Source organism: Tamandua tetradactyla, chromosome 14 (genome assembly GCF_023851605.1).
Source record: "Tamandua tetradactyla isolate mTamTet1 chromosome 14, mTamTet1.pri, whole genome shotgun sequence".
NCBI classification, from domain to species: Eukaryota; Metazoa; Chordata; class Mammalia; order Pilosa; family Myrmecophagidae; genus Tamandua; species Tamandua tetradactyla.
In genome coordinates, this window is record NC_135340.1 from 40,685,237 (window position 1) to 40,706,555 (window position 21,319).

General features: G+C 34.7%; 1 protein-coding gene across 1 annotated transcript; it reads right to left on the reverse strand.

Moving 5' to 3' along the window:
- Positions 1-8,938: 8,938 nt before the first annotated feature.
- LOC143654993 (olfactory receptor 4K1-like) lies at positions 8,939-17,475 on the reverse strand. The gene is made up of 2 exons (XM_077126576.1): positions 17,465-17,475; positions 8,939-9,866 (listed from the first exon to the last, which is right to left on the reverse strand). The coding sequence occupies exons 1-2, from the start codon at positions 17,473-17,475 to the stop codon at positions 8,939-8,941; spliced, it is 939 nt and encodes a 312-aa protein (XP_076982691.1).
- Between the last annotated feature and the right edge of the window lie 3,844 nt (positions 17,476-21,319).

Genomic DNA, 21,319 nt, shown 5'->3' on the forward strand with positions numbered 1-21,319 from the left:
TTCAGCTCTGAAGCTTTCTCCAATGCGATTCCTTCTTAAAGGAGTCCAGTAAATGACCCACCTTGAATGGGCAGAGATGCATCTTCATGGAAACCATCTATTCAACTGGTCAAACCCATAACTGGGAGGGTCACATTTCCATGGAAACAACTTAATAAAAATGATACCCCCCTACAATATCAAATTAAGATTAAAGAACATGGCTCTTCTAAGGTACACAGCAGTTTCAAACCAGCACATTCCACACTCTGGACCCCAAAAGACAAGTTCTTTCCAAATGCAAAATATATTCATTCTATCATAATATCACAAAGCCTTAAACCATTTCAGTAACAATACAAATACAGTATAAAGTCAAAACAGTACAAAATCTCATCAAAGTCAGTTACAGACATGATCTGTCCTAAGGCAAAAATTGTTCTCTGGCTGTTGACCTGTGAAAACTCAGAACAAGTTATCTGCTGCCAATACATAAAGGAATGACAGTCATAGGATAAATACTTCTATTTACATAGGGAGAAATTGAAGGAACACAGGGGTCACTGGGCCCAAACAATTTTAAAAACCTACAAGACAATCTGCACTAGATTTCAAATCAAGTAATTCATCCTCAGAACTATAGAAGGCTGCAGTCCCACCCTTTCCAAGGGCTTACACAGTGGCTCTGCTTTCTGCAAATGCTAGGGTGATGGTTGTAGCCTTTGGGAACCTTGGGGAGGATGTATTTTTCTCAACTCCATCCTCTTCTCCAAGCATCCTCTTCTCCAACTCCATCCTCTTCTCCAAGCATCAGTATTTTGGCTCTCTGCTACCTCTAGGGCACATATTCTACCCCCTCAGAACAATGGGTTGGCTGCTAGGCTCCCCCCAATTATCGAGGAAAGTGTTCCACCCCCTCTGAGGCCTGTGGAACCAAAACTCTTCCTCAATATTGAAATGGAATGCCCGCCCTCTGCCTTGGGGCAAACTCACCCTTGCCAAATGCATGAGTGAGTACACTCTCCTGGCATGAGGTGTCTTGGCTTCAGACCTTAGCTTCCATGATTCTGCCTTTGAAGTTATTTTTCCTTCAATTTGTCCATTTTATAGAAAGGAAGTGGTTCCATTCATACAGATCTCACAAGAAATTTGTTGGTTTGCCATGTAATATACAGGGATTATAGCCATCAGACAATAGGACTTTTGACAAATCCTTTCTGGATAACTCCATCTCCAATCTTCACTTGTCCTGAATGGTGACTGCTTCCATGTTTTGATAAATCCTCACATGAGGCACTATTCTCTGGGTCTTATTTTCTGGAAGCCCAGAAATTTCCAAACCATCAATTTCAGTTTTCTTTATACCCAAGTGTTCAGTTTTTAGCTTATCTCTTTCTTGTTGTATTTTACTATAAGCTTCAAGGAGACACCAGGTTGCATTTTCCACATTTAGTTTAGATATTGCTTCTGATAAATATTCTAGCCCTTGTTTTTTAAATTGTGCCTTCCCCCCCAATATCAGTAGTCATATATTTTACCAAATTATCTGCCACTTTACAGCACGGATCCACCTCCTAACAGTTTGTAATACACAGAGATCATTGTCTAAGGCCTCATTAGAAGTATATTTAGAGTTCCCATTTCTACCAACATTCTCTTTAAAGCAGTCTAGGCTTTCCCTATGTAGCTCCTTTCACTTCTTCCAGGATCTTCCCTTATCCAATTAATAAGCTCTTCCAACATGTTTGGTATTTGCAAACCACAGCACCCCACTTCTTTGATGCCAAAATCTGTTTTAGTTTGCTGATGCTGCCAGAAATGAATATACCAGAAATGAGTTGGTTTTTATAAAGGGAATTTATCAAGTTACAAGTTTATAGTCCTAAGATTTTGGAAAGAAAACTTGACACAAGAAAGGCTGATGTGGAAAGACACATGACTGGCATCTGCTGGTCCTTTGGCTTCTGGTTTCAAACAGTTTCCCCAAGGTTTTTTCTTTTTACCCTTCAAATGTTTCTCTCTGTGTCAGCTCTGAAGCTTTTTCCCAAATGGTTCCCTCTTAAAAGACTCCAATAAGTGAACCACCTTGAATGGGTGGAGAGAGATCTCCATAAAAGCCACCTAATCAAAAGGTCCCACCCACAACTGTGTGGGTCACAGCTCCATGGAAACAACTTAATCAAAGAGATCTCACACTACACTATTAAATCAAGAATAAAGAACATGGTTTTTATGGGGTACACAACAGTTTCTTACTGGCACAGTAACTTTCAAGTTTTTGATCCTGAGTTAAGATATACTGGAATTTTAAGATGTTACAAATATAGCACATATTGTGACAAGAATCTTTGTATGTCAAGAAAGAAAAACACTAAGGTGAATTATTGAATCTACACTCTAATGTCATATTTGCTTTCCATTCCTGACCCTCTAAAGACCATCACAAGTTCCAGTGCAATCATCTTTTTCCTGGATGTTTCTGTTACTCTGCATTCTTGGGAATTGTATTTCCTCTGAGTCCTTTGGCTCATATTATTGCCAAATGTTTAACTCATTGGAAAAAACTTTGTTTACTGTTTATCATAAGTTGGTATTTTAGGCAAACTTTCACTAAACATGTCACTCTCTCTCTGTAGATTCTGGTACATCACATCAACTTCTTCGAACAGTCTCTGAGCTCTGCAGTGTCTGTTCCTTGTCAGATGTACTGCTCATTCACTCATTCACAAATGTAGTAGAACTAACACATTCTGAGAGCTGAAACAAAGAAAAATATTTTCTGACTTTGTTAGCATTTCTTCTTTCCTTTTTTTAATATTCAGGTAATTAAAAACCACTTTAGGAATATATTTACCTTCAATAGACAAAGCCTTTGCTCTCAGGAAATTTATGGTTCAGTCAGGGAGAAATACGTTAATCAAGAGATGTTGTGGGAGTGAGATAATGTAGATAGATAAACTTAGGCAAGACCTTATTAATGAGATTAGAGAGGTTTTTTCTTTCTTTTTTTTAATATCCTAAGAGTAATGGATAGACATTGAAAGACTCTAAAGAGATTGGTGACCTGATCAAAAGTCAAGTAATAACCCAACATCACAAATATAGTAATAAAGTCAATATTCAAATCCAAGTCTTAGTATACCCACTGTCAGACACTTCACACTGTTTCCTATTAACTATGGTTATATTCACATTTATTAAAGTTTAAATTCTTCTTTAATGATTTGGATACAGCTAAATATTTTTCTGTTGGTTTTGAGCTTTCCTGTGGAGAGCTATGAACCCAATCTGAAAAAAAACAACTCTGGATATTGTCATACTATTTAAAAATGTGTGTGAAAAAATTCTATTACCAAATTATATTAAAATTATTTGTTATTTTAAACACAAATATTAACTGCATATAACATTTCAAATCTAATAAAAATTTGAAGATTATGAACCTTGACTATTTTTTCCATAGAGAAATTAATTAAAAACTCCATTATTATTATTATTATTATTATTATTATGGCTATAGTAAGTTTCAATATTTCAAGAAAAAGAAGTTTATGTATTGTTGACTTTGTTTCTATCATTATATGATGCACAAATGCAATGATATAAAGCTGTGCTGCTTCTGAATTTGTGTCTTGACAGTGGCAGAGTAAAGCTTTATCTTTTCCAAAGGGTGGAAAAAACAAGATGGATCTTTTATATGAAAAGCAGATTCAATTATTAATAATTAAAACTTTTATATAAATTAATGATTAAAATGTCACAAATTTGAATTTGCTCCCATTACAGAAGCATGCTACAATGCTTCTTATTATACACTCTCCAAAAAAAAGTAAACAAAACAGTATGAGACAAACAAACAAAAACAGAGCATTAATTAAGCTATGGAAATCAAGTTGACTTGGAGCAGAGAAAGAAAATTAAATAGCACTTCGTATATGCTAGATTTTCTTGTGTTTTGAAGCATGTCAGGTAAAATTCACTTCAGCATGTAAGTATATTAAACATTAGGCATATTTTGGTTCTGTCAACTCATGATGTTCCTCATTATATGTATTGCACTTTATGAGTCACTTTTGGATACTTCTGTGTTTTCAGTATCTTCAACGTACTTCAAAGTCTGTATCAGTCAGAGTCCAGCCAGGAAATGGAAATTATTCCCATTTAAGGCAGGTCTTAATTAGTTTACTAGAGTCCTTTGAAAGAGGAAACATTTTGGAGAAACCTCAGATGCAGATGCTTGGAGAAGAGCTACTTCAAAGCTGACAGAGACACAGACGTTTGGAGATACAGCCATGGGCATGCTCATGGCCCTACATATTTGCATGGTCTTCTAGATTCCCAGGAAAATATTGGACTTTTATAAAACACTTATAGATATCTCACTCCTCAGCTTTTTCTTTTAAGTATTTTGGTTACTTTATTGTTTTCTCCAACTGTTACCACTTCAAGCAGCCTCAGAGTTAAACAGTGACCTATAATTCTTTTTGATAAATGTCCCAAGGAAAAGGCTTTTCTACAGTGGGTGATTAAAAACAGTCTGAATGTGCCTTGCAGGTAGGAACTTTGTAACAACCACCAGACAGGTCAAATAATGACCTTCCTGTGGGAATGGACTTCAGAAAACTACTCTGTCACTGACAGCAGCTGCCAGGTAACTAGTTTTTACTGTGAATGTGGGATGTATGTTTTCAAGACAAACACAGACCTGGAAAGCAGGGATGAGGTTAGGACAAATTAAAACTCCACAAAGCCCACTGTTATTAACAAGATTTAACCATTTTTTAAAAAATAAATATGTCCCTGATTTACTCAAGCTTTTAGTTAATTTCCAGAGTTATGAAAAAATTGATTCTGACAATTGTTGACAATTTTCCTGTTGATTTCAAGGAAGAGAGAATTTTCAGAGGTCCTTGCTCTGTCATTTTTACTGATTTCATTCTTTCTGAAGTTCTTTATAAAATTAACACTAAAAAAGTCATGCTTTATTGATAACAGCTTATGCTTTCTCAAGTTCAAAATGAAGTGAGATTTAAGTTTGAACATCTCAGTCAAGTTATGCTCCAATATCATTTTGGGGAGGTGGCCATGGAAGGCAATAGACAAGGGAAATTCCCTTTAAAGACAAAACGGAAGAATATACTTTCAACTGAACATAGAATTTACTCTTTTAAGAGGCTACAAATGTCAATTTCTCCTATCTAGGACAAGAGAACAATAAACATGACTACCATGTTTTCCATTATACTATCTTTCTCTTGCATGGGAATTTTTTGTCTAATATTTTCTTTCTCAGTGATGACATTGATAATTGTTAGTTTGGTGTGTTGTGATGAATAACATAATTTTAAGGTATAGTTATCTGGGCTCCAAAATTTGTAACTTCAGTGACAACCAAGAGATGAGAATTTGTTGAATGCAATAACAAAGGAAGATCTTTTGGAGAGATTTTTTTTTTCCATGAAAGTGCTGAAAGTTTTAGTAGATTAGTATGTGAGAAAAGGCATTCTGACCTGGTTCTGGCAATAAAAAGAGAGGAAAGTTACCCAAAAAGTGTTTCTTTGGAATGACTTTTTCATTTTTAACAACAGACAAAAGGAGCATTGATCCTCCTGCCTTTGGATAAAACTCCTGGAACTGCTGCAGTATTCTTGAAATTAGGAAGGGAATCAACCAGAATAAAACAGAACTTGAGGTTAGCAGAGTAGAGATGACAGGAAGCTGACTCCTTCATGAAATATTATTAACTGTGAAACTTCCACAATGACACTTTCTCTGGACTCTTCTTCATATTTATCATTTAAAGCAATTTGATTCAGGATTTTCTAACTAAACGGCACACTTTAAAAAATTTCCCTGGAGATTTTGATGATCATATCGATTAGGGATCCACTCAACGAGTTGAACTTTAAAGTCCTTTTGAATCATATATGTTATAAACCACTGCCTCCCCTAATGAAAGTTTAACATTATGTTTATTGTTATTACTTATTTTCCTTTTGGACTGGACTTCCAGATAAGTAGAGTGGATCTTTCTGCTACCTGTGCCCTGATAGTGAAGTTTTCAGGCAAAGACACTTTTTTTTTATTCTTAGTTGGCTAAATGTTTTTATTTTTCCAACAATGATTGTTGATTGCTATCCATTTATTTTTACTCATTGAAATACTTATATATTTTTCTTTCTTTAAATTAATCAGGTGAATTATATTGAATGGTTAACATGTGTACCCATTTGAAATTAAGTACCCCAGAAAAGTATAAAATAATTTTTGACAGAGCAGAGCCCCTGTATTTCTAACACTTCAGTACCATTTAATACTTTCTTTTCATTTTATTCATTATCAATTTGAAAGTGAAAAATAACATTTCTTTATTGATTAGATTTAAATGCTTATTTTCTGTTGGCATTAATTGCTTGTTTTTTTTTACTTTTAGTATTTGTATATTTTTTCTTTGAATTTACTTCTCATGATAGTTCACATTAGACTTAAGAAATAATGAAATTACATTGTCAATTGAAGGCTAAATTCTATAGCCAATAGGAGAACAAATGTCAGCTCTGGATTAGAGATTTCAACATCAGTAAGATTTGATTTTTCTTGATTAGGGATATTAAAACACAAAAAGTAAGAGAAGACTCAGTCCTGAATATATGGAAAAATAAGAGAGAGAGTCACTAAGACAAATACAGAGCCCATCCCCAAATTGTTCAGGTGGGGATTTCCTCTCAGGTTACCAGCTTGATGATCTTACACATGTCAATTAGTTAATCAAAACTTTTAATTTTAACACAGATTCACCAAAAATACTTACAAATAATTTGGTTTCTTTTCTAAGCACAATGCTATGATCATTTGTTTTTATTTCACAATTATAATATTCACTGTAATTTGAAAAAAATCTTTTTCAGGTTTCTTGCAATTATAAACAAGCTGGAGTTTCTTTAGGTATATACCTCAGCCAGAATTTGAACTGCAGCAAATTCATTCAGATACTGTCAAGTTATGACATATCCTGTTGGTTGGCCAAAAAAGTGTCCTCTCCTGGAAATAACTTTCTAGAACCCTCATACAGAGGAAGCCCCTTTTCATTAGAAATTTACATTGATTTCGATTCCTTAATATGGGCTGTCATTTTCATGAAGCCATAGCTCTTCCTTGCACTCTTTCATGTATTCACAGTGTCTGGCATAAATTAAGGAAGGAAAAAAAATTGCTGAAATACATTGAGCTGCATTGTGTTGAAGAGATTGAACTTTATCACAATGAGATTATTAACATATATGTTTAAGAATTAATATAATATACTTCATTACCTAATTACTTATGAACTTGTTTATTAGTCAACTAATCAGTTTGAAATCTTTTCCTTAACAGGGCACTATGATTTTTGCCTCTTTATGTAAAACCTGTCATTGCCCAGTACAGTGTTATTTGTATAGCACATTTTTAATTAATGAGTTTATTAAAGTGTAATCCAAGAAAGAAACCTTACATATGGATATCTAAATGTGAAAACAAGATCAAAATTCTATGGAACCCATTGAACAACATAAAATTCTGAGAATCAGTGATGGACAATCTAGTTTTCCATTGGCTTTCTAACCCATTACATGCCTCATTTATATGAAAAGACAACTTAACTTACCTGAAAATCAATGTTTTGGGTATTATATCATCTTTATGGCACTTACTAGATGTAATTGCTTGTTAAACTTTTGGAACATTGACAAACCATAGTTAGAAATAGAAGAATATTTGCCTTAGGAACTTATAATAATACACAATCACATCTTCATTTCAACAACTATATTGAAGTTGAATTGAAATTAGCACAAACAAAATTTTTTGCATGAATCAAATCATCCAGTGATGAGAGTGACAGATTTTGTGGTTGATAAGGAATCAAACAATCGTGTGCTTGTCCTTCTTCTCTTATTCTTCCCAATATTTGGTGGGTGCTTCTGAAGTTTCACTTTTTTGAGAAAAAGAAAGAATGGGATATATTTTCTAATTCTAAGGTATACACTTTTGCAACTAATTTAAAATTACCCTCCCAAATAAAATTAACCAAACAAAATCACTGACAATTTGGATTTACTTCAGTGAAGTGCAACTAACAGAAGGTTTATTACAAAGAATAAAGAGAATTTTCATATCAGTGCTATAACATGTATCTCAGAGGGTGTAAGAGTACTATCATAATTTTACTAAGAATTATATTTTCTGATGTCATGTACTGTTTCAAAGCCAGAACAACAGTTCTCAGCCTCATGATTGCTATTACCACATCTTATATCTTTAAAATTAAGCACAAATGGTAAATGTAATAAGGGTTTGATTTTATAAACATAATGCATATTTATGAATGTGAAAATTTTGGAGTTATTTGTAGAACCCAAATTAGTTGCTTATGAGCTATAAGTGATAAATGCAGAGAAGCATTCATTTTTAAAGACTTCATATCACCTATCATGAAAATGCAGATTCTGATTTTAATTCAAATAATGTAAATTTGTTCTCTGTGCTACTCCAGTTGAGTCAGATAAGTTAGCAAATCTGCTTAATGGGAGCTCATTTGAAAATGCTTCTAGAGGGGTAGGCCACTGTGACTCAGCAGGCAGAGTTCTTTCCTGTCATGCTGGAGATCTGAGTTCAATTTCTGGTGCCTGCCCATGCAAAAAAATAAAAATAATAAAAACGATGCCTATATGAGGGGGAAAAAATCCTTAGATGTTTAATATATGTAGTTGCCATGTTTCAGAGAAGATAAGGAAGCCAAAAAATATAGGAATTGGTATCATAATAATGAGATACCACTGTATTTAGCAAAGCTAGATCACCACTTTCAAGTCTTCTAAAAGCAAAAAAAACTAATTGTGATAGAAAAACAGGGATAACAATCACACATGGTCTCTACAAAAGACTGAGGCAGAGATTTGTGTTTCTTATTCACAGTTGTTTAAAAGAGCTGCTTGGAACCCACATGTCGGTTCCTTAACTTCCTCATAGCTTCCTTGACATCTTTATTCCGCAGTGTGTAAATGATGGGGTTAAGGAGAGGAGTGAACACAGTAAAAAACACAGAGATGAATTTATCAATTGGGAAGCTCTCAAAGGGCCAAATATATATGAAAATCAATTGGCCAAAGAACAGAACCACCACAGTGATGTGGGCAGAGAGGGTGGAGAGTGCCTTGGACATCTCACCAGAGGCTTGGTGATGGACAGTAGCAAGGATGATAGTGTAAGAAATGAGCAAAAGAAGGAAACAGATAAGTGAGAGCAGGCTACTGTTGGTGAGCACCAGGATCTCCAAAACATAAGTGTCTAAGCAAGCAAGCTTGATGACAAGCAGGAGGTCACAAAAGAAATTGTCCACCTTGTTGGGTCCACAAAAAAGCAGATCCACTGTGAATGCCAGGTGGCTGCCTGAGTGCACAATGCCAATGGCCCAGGACACCCCTACCAAAATAGCACACACCTTTTGACTCATGATGGTCATATAGTGCAGAGGTTTGCAAATAGCAATGTATCTGTCATAAGCCATGACAACAAGAAGCACCATCTCAGTACCACCGAAGACATGCAAGAAAAAGATTTGTGACATGCAGCCCTGGAAGGTGATGGTCTTGTGTTCATTGAGGAAGTCTGAAATCATCTTGGGAGTCACAAATGTGGCCTGACACACATCAATGAAGGAGAGATTACTAAGGAGAAAGTACATTGGGGAGCGCAAGTGAGAGTCGGTAATTACTGTGAGGATGATAAGAATGTTTCCCAGCACGGCAGCTCCATAACACAAAGAGAAGAGAAAGAAAAGGAACAGTTGGAGTTCCCGAGAGCTAGACAAGCCCAACAAAATGAATTCAGTAACAACGGACTTATTTCTCCATCCGTTAGCTGAATCTGGACTGCTGAAGTTATCTGGAGGGAACAAAAATAATTGAAAAGGATAAGGATAAGCCCTTCATCTTTTATGCAAATGAAATAGATGTTTCAATTTCAAAAACTATAAAAATAACATGTAAAATTTTATTAGACAATATGTACATGCATTAATGTTAGGAAATAGATATTTCTCTATGGTTATTTGGATAGTAACATGAATTACTGAATTGAATAACATTACATATAAAGTGGTTACTTAACCAGAAAGCTGAAAGTCATTCAGATGCTTTCCCTTCACAGCCACACACAATCATCAAGCCCTGTGGATTCCACCTCATTTATCTCTCATTGTTAGACTCTTTCTTTTTTTCCCTCTTTTGCTGCCATCATCAACTCTTCTACTGGATGGATGCAATAGGTTAAAAGCTGGTCCTTCTGTCCTACTATACCCCTGATCTTTTTAAACAAAAAACACTCCTCTTTCTCCATGATGAATTCTTTTTACTTTTTGACTTATGTATTGACAAACTAGATAGAGGTAGATAGACAGATAGAAAGATAGATAGAGAGATGGATAAGTGGATAGACAGATAGATACATTTATGCATTTAATACATAAGTCAATATAGAAAGAGAGAAGATGATGGAAAGCTGTATTTGTTATATGTTCTAAAAATTTTAATGCATAAGTGTGAAAATTTAATGCATAAGTTCAAAAGTCTCAAATTCGGTACTTGCACATTCAGATTGTGAACAGTAAAAATTGATTCTAGTGACTTTTAAAAATCTTGGAAGGAGAGAAAATTTAGTCCGAGTGCAAAGAAATGGAAATCAGCACAGTTATTTTGGTAAAAGACATGATAAAGAAGTGGGATAAGGCCATGTATTTGAGGTACCTGCAGTGATAAAAATAGAGGGAAATTAATTTGAAACAAGTTAAGCTAGCACAAGCAAGAGATTGCACTCACTTTTTCTATATTAGAACAATTTAGATATTACAGTAGTGAGTTAGATGGCTTAGAAGCAAAAGAAGTAGTTTCATAGAACCTTGGATGCCTACATTCTTTTTAATAAGAAACAGCTCTTTTAGTTTCATAGCTGCAATTTCTACCTTTCTCAGTATGATTTCCCTTTTTAGAAGTTGTATATAATACTGTTTCATCTGTCCAGCTACCTGTTTTTCAAAGATGAGACTGCATACAAATTTCAATTAGCATCATGTATTTTCTAATTAAATTCATATTTGATCTACTTATCTTTGCTTAGGCCCTCATGAACTCTTCATTCTCTGATTAGAATTAGTGCCATAATAACAATATTATTGGCAATATTATTTTCCAAAGCCTACTGAATAGTCACTGATGTAACTAATTTATTATAGAAATATATATTGTACACCTGCTCTGCTCCCAGCACTATTATAGGCCCTAGATACAAAACAATTAGCAAGAGTGGAGAACTTCTCAACGGTCGCGTAGCTTACAATCTAAGAAGGGGAAGCAGGCTGGCAATGGCAATTAACAAATAAATAAGTAAAATATATAAATATCTTATATATATATATATATATATATACTATGTTAATGATAAGTACGAGGGAGAAAATAAAGCAAGCAAAAGGGTATAGTCTATACCTGGGTGGTCAGAAAAAGCCTCAATAAGCAGATATATTTCAGCAAAGATGGAGGAAAATGAAGAATAATGCATGAGGATATCCATTTCAGAAAAAGGAATATCAGGCAAATTCAATAGCCCTGTAGCTTATTTATGTGAAATAAATGTTCTTTTGGGAAATATCATAATATTGGGGCGGGTTTATTGGAGATTAAATGGATAGAAAATCTAGCTTTTAATTTTATTACAGAGTTGACAGATGTATAATTGACATTTCTGAATATTATTTTGCTACATGGGCTTAGCTATGTTGATAATGTAGAAAACTATAAATTCAGTCTTAAAACAAGGACTCATAAGGTACTAAACATTTTTTTTGGAATGAAATATGCATACAAAATTGCTTTGAAAGTCCTGTATTTTCATGAAAATATATGATTTTACTTTGATAATTTAACATAAAGTTGAAATGATCTACAATTTCCAGGAAGAGTCCTTTGAAATGAAATATATGGCCAGTTCTCCCAAGCTGAGAGATCAATAGTGACAGTGTGTCTATAGTGACAGTCAATGACAATTAGTTGAGGTATGTTATTTATCCATGGCATAATTTTAAATATTGAGGCCTTTAAAAAAACTTGTTCACTACTTTTTATGGTAAGATCTCGTAGAATATTATGCTTTTTAAACTGCCATGCTTTGTTGTAGTTTTGTGCATACAACCTGAAAAGAATTAGAAAAGTAGTAAATGCATAAAACCAAAAGTTTTCTGTCTGAAACTTATCTGCCTTGTCTACAATTATTTTTCATTGAATTGACTTTTTTGTTCTATTCAGAATTACTCTAAAACCATTCAAAAATCAGTTTTCCTTATTAGGACAAACTATGAGCCTTATTCAAAGTTGTGATCGCCCAGTCTTCATGGAAAGGTGATGACTAAAAATTTTCACAGGATACTGCAATGAAAACAGCATACTACTGGAGATCAGAAGAGCTGAATTTCTTTGCTTCACTACTCACTTTTTATGATACTGTTTTTCTTTCATTTATTCAGCTTTTTTAGCACCTCCTATGACTATGTTCCAAGCACTTTGTAGGTCTGGGGATGTAACAGTGACCAAAATCAACAGTATTCCCGTCCTTGTTCAATTCATCACGACTCTCTGTTCTTCGGATTCCTTATCTGTAATACATTTAAACATCAAAGAAGGCTTTCCTTTCTCACAATTATAAATACTAGGAGCATAATTCTAGCTTTGGTTCCCCGTTTCCCATAATGGCACACATTTGAAAGAGCTGTGAAAATAAATAGTGTTATATGAATTTTTGTTGCCTTAGCACACTGTCACAACTGAAAATCACATAATAATAAAGTTTTTTCACCACACAGGTAAAGCCAATCTAATTGGAAAACTATATGCTTCTGAATAGATTCACAATCTGTAGAACTTAAAAGATGAAAATTGAGATTAAAATGAGGTAATAGTAAAGGAATTTTTTCTATAATAAATTAAATTGTGTTGAAATAATGAGATGGTATTTGACAAAAATAAAATTAAGACAAGTAGGATTACTGACAACTACCTGAATGAACTTCTAGTCTTTAAAATTTTTTACCTGTCATCTGTAAAAGAAGGAAACTGTGAACCAAAGCTATAATTATGCTCCTAGTAGTTATAATTGTGACAGAGGAAGCTTTCTTTGATGTTTCATAATGGAAATCTACCTCAGATTTCAAACACGGAGTTAAATGGTTATTGCCCTGAGTTGGACATCAGGGAATCCTAGGAATAGTCATTTTTGGTCTCTATTTTGGAAAGCAATTTCCTGTTTCTACCTAACCCAGAAAGCTAACCCTGAATATGAAACTATCCTTTCAATTAAAGCATAAAATATCTTTCCTATGTTGTACTTTCTGGACTTGGAAATTGATCTGTGGAAGTGTGCAGCATGAAAAGAATCAATAAGAGATATAGAGGAGAAGAGAAATAGTTTGGCAATAAAGATAACTATATTTATATGATGAAACTGACCTCTTGTCTCTTCATAATTCATCAGACTGGGTAAAGGCTTTTGTATATGAAGGACTTGATTTAGTTGCCTTGCATTAATTACATGAATATATATATATATACACATCTGTCTATCTATATATATGTCTGCAGATAGATAGAAAATCACATACATATATCACTGTGATGAAAGAGAATGTAAAAGAATGAAAGCTAGAAAAGCTCCTCAAGGGGAAGAAAAGGTCAAATTACATTAGTCTATATTTGTAAAACGCTGGATGGAAAAGGCTTCTGCTACTCATAATTAAAAAGCCAGCATTTTCTGATACGCTTTTATGCAAAGCCTGTGCTAAACATTTCAGGCATTATCTCATTTATCTTTAAAAATACTATGAAGGAGGTATTATTATCTTAAATTTACAGTAAAAAAAACTAAGCCTTAGTTGTAAAGTCATTGTCACAAAGCCACACTGCCAGTAAATGGAAGTTTGCATGCATAAACACATATTTCATTATAATCTTCTTAACTGAGAACGTATATCTTAGCTGAAGAAATCTACTCATTCATTAAAATGACAATTTCGTGTCTTATGCTAACCTCTAGCATCATCTCAGGTTTTTCTGGACTAAATAATATGCTCACCTTTATCTGAGTCTCTCAATCAATCACTTTTGTTGGTGATGATAAAGTCTAGACATAGCTTGACATTATTTTTGCAGATTTTAGAATCTCACACACAAGTTCCAGGTTCTCATATTTAAGAACATTGCTCATCTTAAACGTGGCAACAATTTTAACATTGTGAAAAATTTTAACAGCATTCCTTTAACATTGGGGAGGTAACATCCCTTTTAAATATTTTCTTGAGGTGATAAATTCTGTGTACCTGTTCTAAGAAATCCCAAGAGAGAGGCACAGCCTAGAATACAGAATCCTCCAATATCCAATTAAAAAAAACATTGAGTCCAAAGCCCACAAAACGAATACTTAAATAACATATCACATCCCTCAAAACCCCAGGTAACCAATCTGATAAACTGCAAGAACCAAATAAAGAACTTCCTTTATGAAGTGAAGTCATCTTGCTATGGGAGTTGTTAATGCAATTTTGGTTGCTTTTTCTAAAAACATGATGATAAGAACTTTAAATTATTGGTTTGAAATTGCAAGTGAATGTATATATCACAAGGGGAAATTTAGTGACTCAGAAGCTTGCAACATCTATATTTTCTCTCATTTAGTAATCTGTTTTCCTCCACGTTCCTTGTTCCATTATTCTAAAATAACCATGCCAGTAAGTACTAGCCTGAAGGAAATCAAATCAGAAGAAATAAAAACCTTGCATTGGGCCTAACAAAATTAGAACTCTTCTTTATGTCTTCCTTTTCATAGTGATATTTATGATTTTAAACAGTGTTTAAAATTCCTCACTAGATAATATACTCATAAAAGCATCCCACATTTTAATGGTATCAACCTCATTACCTTTAATCTGGATTCTTTCCACTTTCTTCGTTTTAAGACCTTTGATTTCTTTTTTTCTCTAATGTAAACTAAACTCTGCCTCATTTACACCCAAATTTCTTATAGAGATAATTGCAGCACTGTCCTCGCCTCCTCACCCCATTCACGTTTTTTGCTGTTTTTTCTCCACTTTCTCCATTTTCAAGACATTTCTTTTTATATGTGTGTTCCTGAAAAGCTATAAATAAACTAAAATCTACCTTAAGAAAATGCAAATTTTCAGCTACTGTTTCTTTGAAAATTTATTCTGCTCCTCTCTCTCTCCCCTCTCCTTCTGGCATTCCTTTCACAAAAATGTCAGTGGACTGTACAAAGTCCCTCATATCATTGAGGATTTGTCCACTTTAATTTGTTCTTTGTCTCTTCGTTCTTTGTTCTTCATTCAATTTTCTTCATTCTTCAATCCTGTTCTTAGGACTAAATTATCTCTAACTATCTGTCTTCAAATTCACTGATTCTTTCTTCTACCAGCTAATAAATCTGCTGTAGAGCCCCTCTGGTGAAATTTTCATTTCAGCAATTGTAATTTCCAAATCCAAAATTTTAGTATGCTACTTTAAAAATAATGTCTCTCTTTATAGATATTCTCTGTTGGATGTGATATTATATTCCTTACTTATTTAACAATGATTGCCTTTAGTTCTTTGAACATATTTATAATCACTATTTTGAAGACCTTGTCTATTAAATCTGACATCTGATGGCTACACAGGCAGTTTTGTTTTCTGCTTTTTTCCCTAATGTATTGGTCATAAATTGGTTCTTTGCATGCCTTATCATTTCTGTTGGAAAGTGCATATTTCAGATAATATGTTGAAACAATTCTGAGTGCTGATCTCTACCCACACCCCATGGTTTGTTATTATTTGCTTAACGGTTAAGGGAGTGTTTAGATTATTTTAATGGAGTCTATTATGTTCTCCCTTATCCCTTCCCCACCACAGTTAAGTCACTGAAGTTGCTCCAGGAAAGTCTTTGACATGGCACAGTCACCCTGGGATTTGACAAGACTCTTTTTAACTGTCTGTTTTCCAGACCCCACCCATTTGTCAATGTTCAGTAATTGCCAGAATATTACTCTGCTCTTTCCATCAATGCCCTGAAGCTTCAGAGACTGAACTATCAAATTCAGGCTTCTGGAGGCCAGTGTGTGAGATTTGTTTTGATCCCAAGAAGTAACTCCCAGGTGTCCCCCTTCCAGATTCTCTCAGGCAAACCAGCCTGACTACAGTTTAGTATCTATGTTCAATGGCTCCATTAATCTTCTCCCACCTGCATTTCACTACAACCTCCACTGGTTTTCAGAATTCCCTGAAACTTGAACTCTGCTGCAAATGAAGACAAATTCTCCTGGAAGAGATTAGGAGCCATCTGCATTATGGCCTGCTTCTCCCCTCAGACATAATCTCAAACCAGGCTCTGGAGCTGGGGATGAGGATAACGGTACACTTATCTCTGAGTGCTATCCCTGTTCTAGGACCTGAGTGCTAGGTGAAATGGTAAGGGGGGGGGCAGTAGCCTCAGGTCTTCTTGGCTCCTATGTGGTGGAATCACCTCTTTCTAAGCCAGGACAATGGGGATCAGGGCCCAGTTTTCTCTGTGACCCTGAACCCAAAGCAGAGCCCCTATTCCACCAGCAAAGTGGAAGAAGGGAGCACCAGCCACTTGGTTACATTAGCTCTGAACTTAACATCAGCAGCCAGATGCTGGGTGCAGGATGTGAAATAAAGATGTCCTGCCTTTCCCTACAAGATAGCCTTGAGACAGAAACTTTGGGAGAGTTCATTCTCTGCCTGCTTCTGCTCTGAGTCCCTGTTGGCTTATCCCCATAGGCCATATTACACAGGCCTCTTTGCCATCTGCCTTGTCCTGGGTTGGAAAATGGAAGATACTGATATGAGATGTGAGAGAAGGAGGAGAGAGGTCCAGATATTTCTTCCATTTCTCCTCCCTGTCTCATCACTAAGATTCTGGCAGTAATTTCATTCTTGACTACAAGATTTTGCAGCATCCTTCATGACTCCAGTGCTTTACCTCCTTTCTCTTCTTTTGACTTTTCAGAAGGCTAAGATGGTAATGGATCCTGCTCTTGGTGGTGCCTGGGTACCTCACTGAAATCTGACAAGATTGCAGTTTCCTTTTATATTATAATCAAAATCTCTGCCTAACACTATCACTTCTATACCTTTCTCAATCCTTTCTAATTTTATTTTAGATCTAATCATTCAATTACAACTATACCAATATATCTGTTGAATTTGTGGTTTGATAAAACTTGCAAAAATATATTCCAAGTTACTTCACTAAATAGGACCTTCTGGTCTTAGGCAGAATTATGTCATTATCTCATGAGAAGAAGGAAATAGAGTTAGTTATGATTTTGAATATAGTTTGTTTTCTTTCTACTATATATCCAATTTTTTACTGAACAGCTCCTTATACACACTTCAAGTCCATTATATACAAAACTAAACTTTTCTTCCCCATATTTGATTCATAATGAATATTCAATAAATTAATGAATGAATTCCCCCTGAATTAGGTATCATCCTGTTAGTTCCCCAAGCAACAAAAGTGAGAGTCAATCATGAGTCTCCCTCACTTTTAAATGCAGTCAATCAATAGGCCTTAACTCATGGACATTTAATTTCTCCAAATCTGTTCAGTTCTTTCTATCCTGTCTGCCATCATCTTCATCTACCCCAAAATCATTTCACACTGGATTCACGCAATAATATATTTATAACTGATCACCTTTCTTCACTCTTTCACATTTCTAATTGTGTTAGTTTCCCAGGCGTTTAAAGCAATATACCATGAAATGTTTCAACTTAAGCAATGGTAATTTATTTGCTTATAGTTGGAGTCTGGGAAAATGTCTCAATCAAGACATGATCAAAGAAATGCTTTCTCTCCCAGTTCTTCCCCAAAGATTGGCTGCCAGCAATCCTTAGCTCCCCTGCCACATGGCAATGAAGCTATTTGTTGGCCTCTCTCTCTTTCTTTCTTTCTCTCTCTCTCTCTTTCTCTTTCTTCCTATCCCTCTCCCTCTCCCACTCTCTCCCCTCTTCTACCATTTATAAAAGACTCCAGTAAGAGAATTAAGACCCATCCTGAATCATGCACTAACTGAAGCAAGCACATCAAAAGGCCCTAATTATAGTATGTTTGCACCCACAAGAACAGATCACCTTTAAAAACATCATTTTCTGAGGTACTTACAGTTCCAAACCACCACACTAATGTACTTCCTGTAATCAGATGGATCTTTCTAAATGTAAAACTTACTGAATCCTCAGCTGCCTTAAATAACTCAAGGTGTTTCTACTGCTCTTCCAATGAAGTCTAAATGCCTGAATGAGTTTTATAAGGTCTTTCTAAATTTGGTTCTCTTCAGGCTTATTTTCTATGAGTTTCCTGGTGCTTAAACAACGCAAAATTATTTCTCTATTCAGCCAACTATGACTGGTGATCCCTGCAGTGATTGAGCAACAAAGTTCTTTCTGTTTTCTTGATCTACCATCCCTTGGGGCAACAGAACCTTCTGCATCTATTTATCAGATAGGAAAAGAGAGGATTAAGTCATACAACGGGCAGCAGGGAAATGTAGTCCCTGCTTGGGCAGCCATTTTCCAGCAACAACCCTAAACCACAGAAGAGGAAGCTTAAAATGTGTTGGGTATTTAGCCATCTCTGATTTTTCCCTAAAATATAAACTTGGATCACACTGAATTTTTAGTTCTTCCCATGTGGCAATTATTGCATCAGGAAGCCTTTGCAGGTTAATTTTTGTGATGGGAGGATCCTTGTTTTCCCTTTACTGACATGTGTTAGGTCTCAGAGTTTTCTTGCCTCTTCTTGGACACGATGAAGTGATTTAGCCATGTGTCTTCCAACATTTAACTCTCCATCAAAACAATTTACACCCCATAACTATTATCTGATTAAATATCTGTCTTTTCCATGATGTCTCAGGTCTTGCCTATCTTGTTCATCAACGTACTCCCAATGGCCAGCCAGGGACCTAATAGGTGCTGTATTGCATGCATTGTATACCAAGTAATAGTGCCTAGGACACAATAGATGCTTTAAAAGCATTTTTTGATAAATTAGCACCTCACTTAAGCCTGCATTTAGTATTTTAAATTTCAAGGAACTATTTACTGAAGTGTAGCATACACACGATTATAAGTGCACAGCTTGATGAACTGATGACTGCCGACAGCATGAACACCGCCACTATTTCACAGTTGAAGAAAGAAAATATTACCAGAACCACAGAAGTTACCCTCTTTTCATCTTCCCACCAGTAACTGCCTTGGCCCAATGACCCAGTATCCTGACTTCTAATACAAATTCATTTTGCCTATTTTTGAAATTTCCATGATGGAATAATTCAATAGATAATATATTTGTCTGGCTTTTTCCTCGATATTATACATGCTATTATAGACCTTGTATTCTCATTGCTGTATATTATTATATTATAAATATTTCACAATTTATTTGTTAGTATTGGTGGGCATATGGCTTATTTATAGTTTGGGACTGATAAGAAGAGTATTGCTATGAATTTCAGTAGATATTTCCAACGATTTTTCAAAAGCAGCTGTACAAATTTATGTCCTTGCAGTAGTGTTTGAGAGTCCCTATTGTTCCACATCGATAATCAATTCATGGGATGATATAAGTTATTCAAGTCAGTCATTCTGGTGTGTTTAAAGAGTTATCATGTTGTAATTTCAATTTTCAAACCCCTGATCACTAATGAAGCTAAGAAAATTTTCATGTGCTTTTTGACCACTTCTTTTGTAAAGTGCCTGATCAAATTGTCTGCCCATTTTTCTATTAGATTATCCACCTTTTTCTAATGGATTTGGAGGCAGTTTTTTAATATTCTATGTTCACGTTCTTTGTTTCATATGTGTATAGTAAATATATTTCCCCTCATTATGATTTGCATTTTCACTCTCTTGAAGTCTTTTGATGATGAAATATATTTTGTGAAGTTTAACTTAACGTATATTAAGTTTAAAATAACTTCTGTCCTATTTAAGAAATCTCTGTCTATCTAGTAGTCATGACAACATTCATCTAAATTGTTTTACAAATGTTCTAATTTTTCTAATTTTCAAAACATACATACATTATCTGGAATGAATTTTTGTGAAATGTGTAGAGTTAGGGCTCAGTTATCTTTTTATTATTTTGTAATGTAGTTATACAATTGGCAAGCACCATCATTTCCCCTGATCTTCAGCATCACCTTTTTTCATAAATTAGGTAACTGTATGTATATATATACATATATATTATGCTTTTCTGATTTATAGATTCAATGTCATCACAATCAAAATCCCAAGTATGTTTTGCAGATAATTGACAGGCTGATTCTAAAATGTATATAGAAATGCAAAAGAATAAGAATTACCAAGGAAATCTTGAAGAATAGCATACACTATCATATATCAAGATTACTAATATTATGACTACCTTAATTCTATTAAGACAGTATTTTCCAAATATGATGAAAATTAAAAACCCAGAGATCTAAGAAGCTCAGTAAACCACATCAGAAGGAATTTGAAGAGACTCACATAGTCAAATTATTAAAAATTTTTGAAAAACCAGAAACCAGAGAGGATGGAAAGCACACTATGCACAGTCTAATGTGATCTTAATCTCATCCTGTGTTTTTTTATCTCAGCCATTACAATTTTCATCTATAAAAAATCCATATGCATCTTATCTCTTTCAATTCTTGCCTCATTATGCCCATGTTTTTCTCTATTGTCTTGTCCATGTAGAGTATATTTTGAATAGCTGTTACAAGAATATTCCCTGATATTATCATCTCTGTCATTTCTCAGTTTCTTTTACTAGGTTGTTTTTTTCTCCTGGTTATTGTTACTGCTTCTTTGTATGTCGTGTAGGTTTTAATTATATGCTACACATTGTGAATTTTGCAGTGCTTCTTTCTTTATTTCTTTTTTGTATTCCTGCAAATATTGTTGTCTTTTGTTCTATGTGACAGTTAAGTACATAGAATTAGTTGGATCCTTTCCAACCTTGCTTGTAAACCTTGTTAGTTCAGGTCCAGATTGGCTTTTAGTCTAGGGCTCATTTTTCAGCATTTCTAGAGAAATACTCTCCTATCACTCTAACAAATACCCAATATTCCACTCTTGCTGTTGGGAATGTAAACTATTTCTGGTATATGTGAGTTTAGGATTACTGTGTCTCCCCATCCCCTATATCTTTCCTAGTGGTTGCTGGCTGGATTTCCTAGGGCTTCCTCACC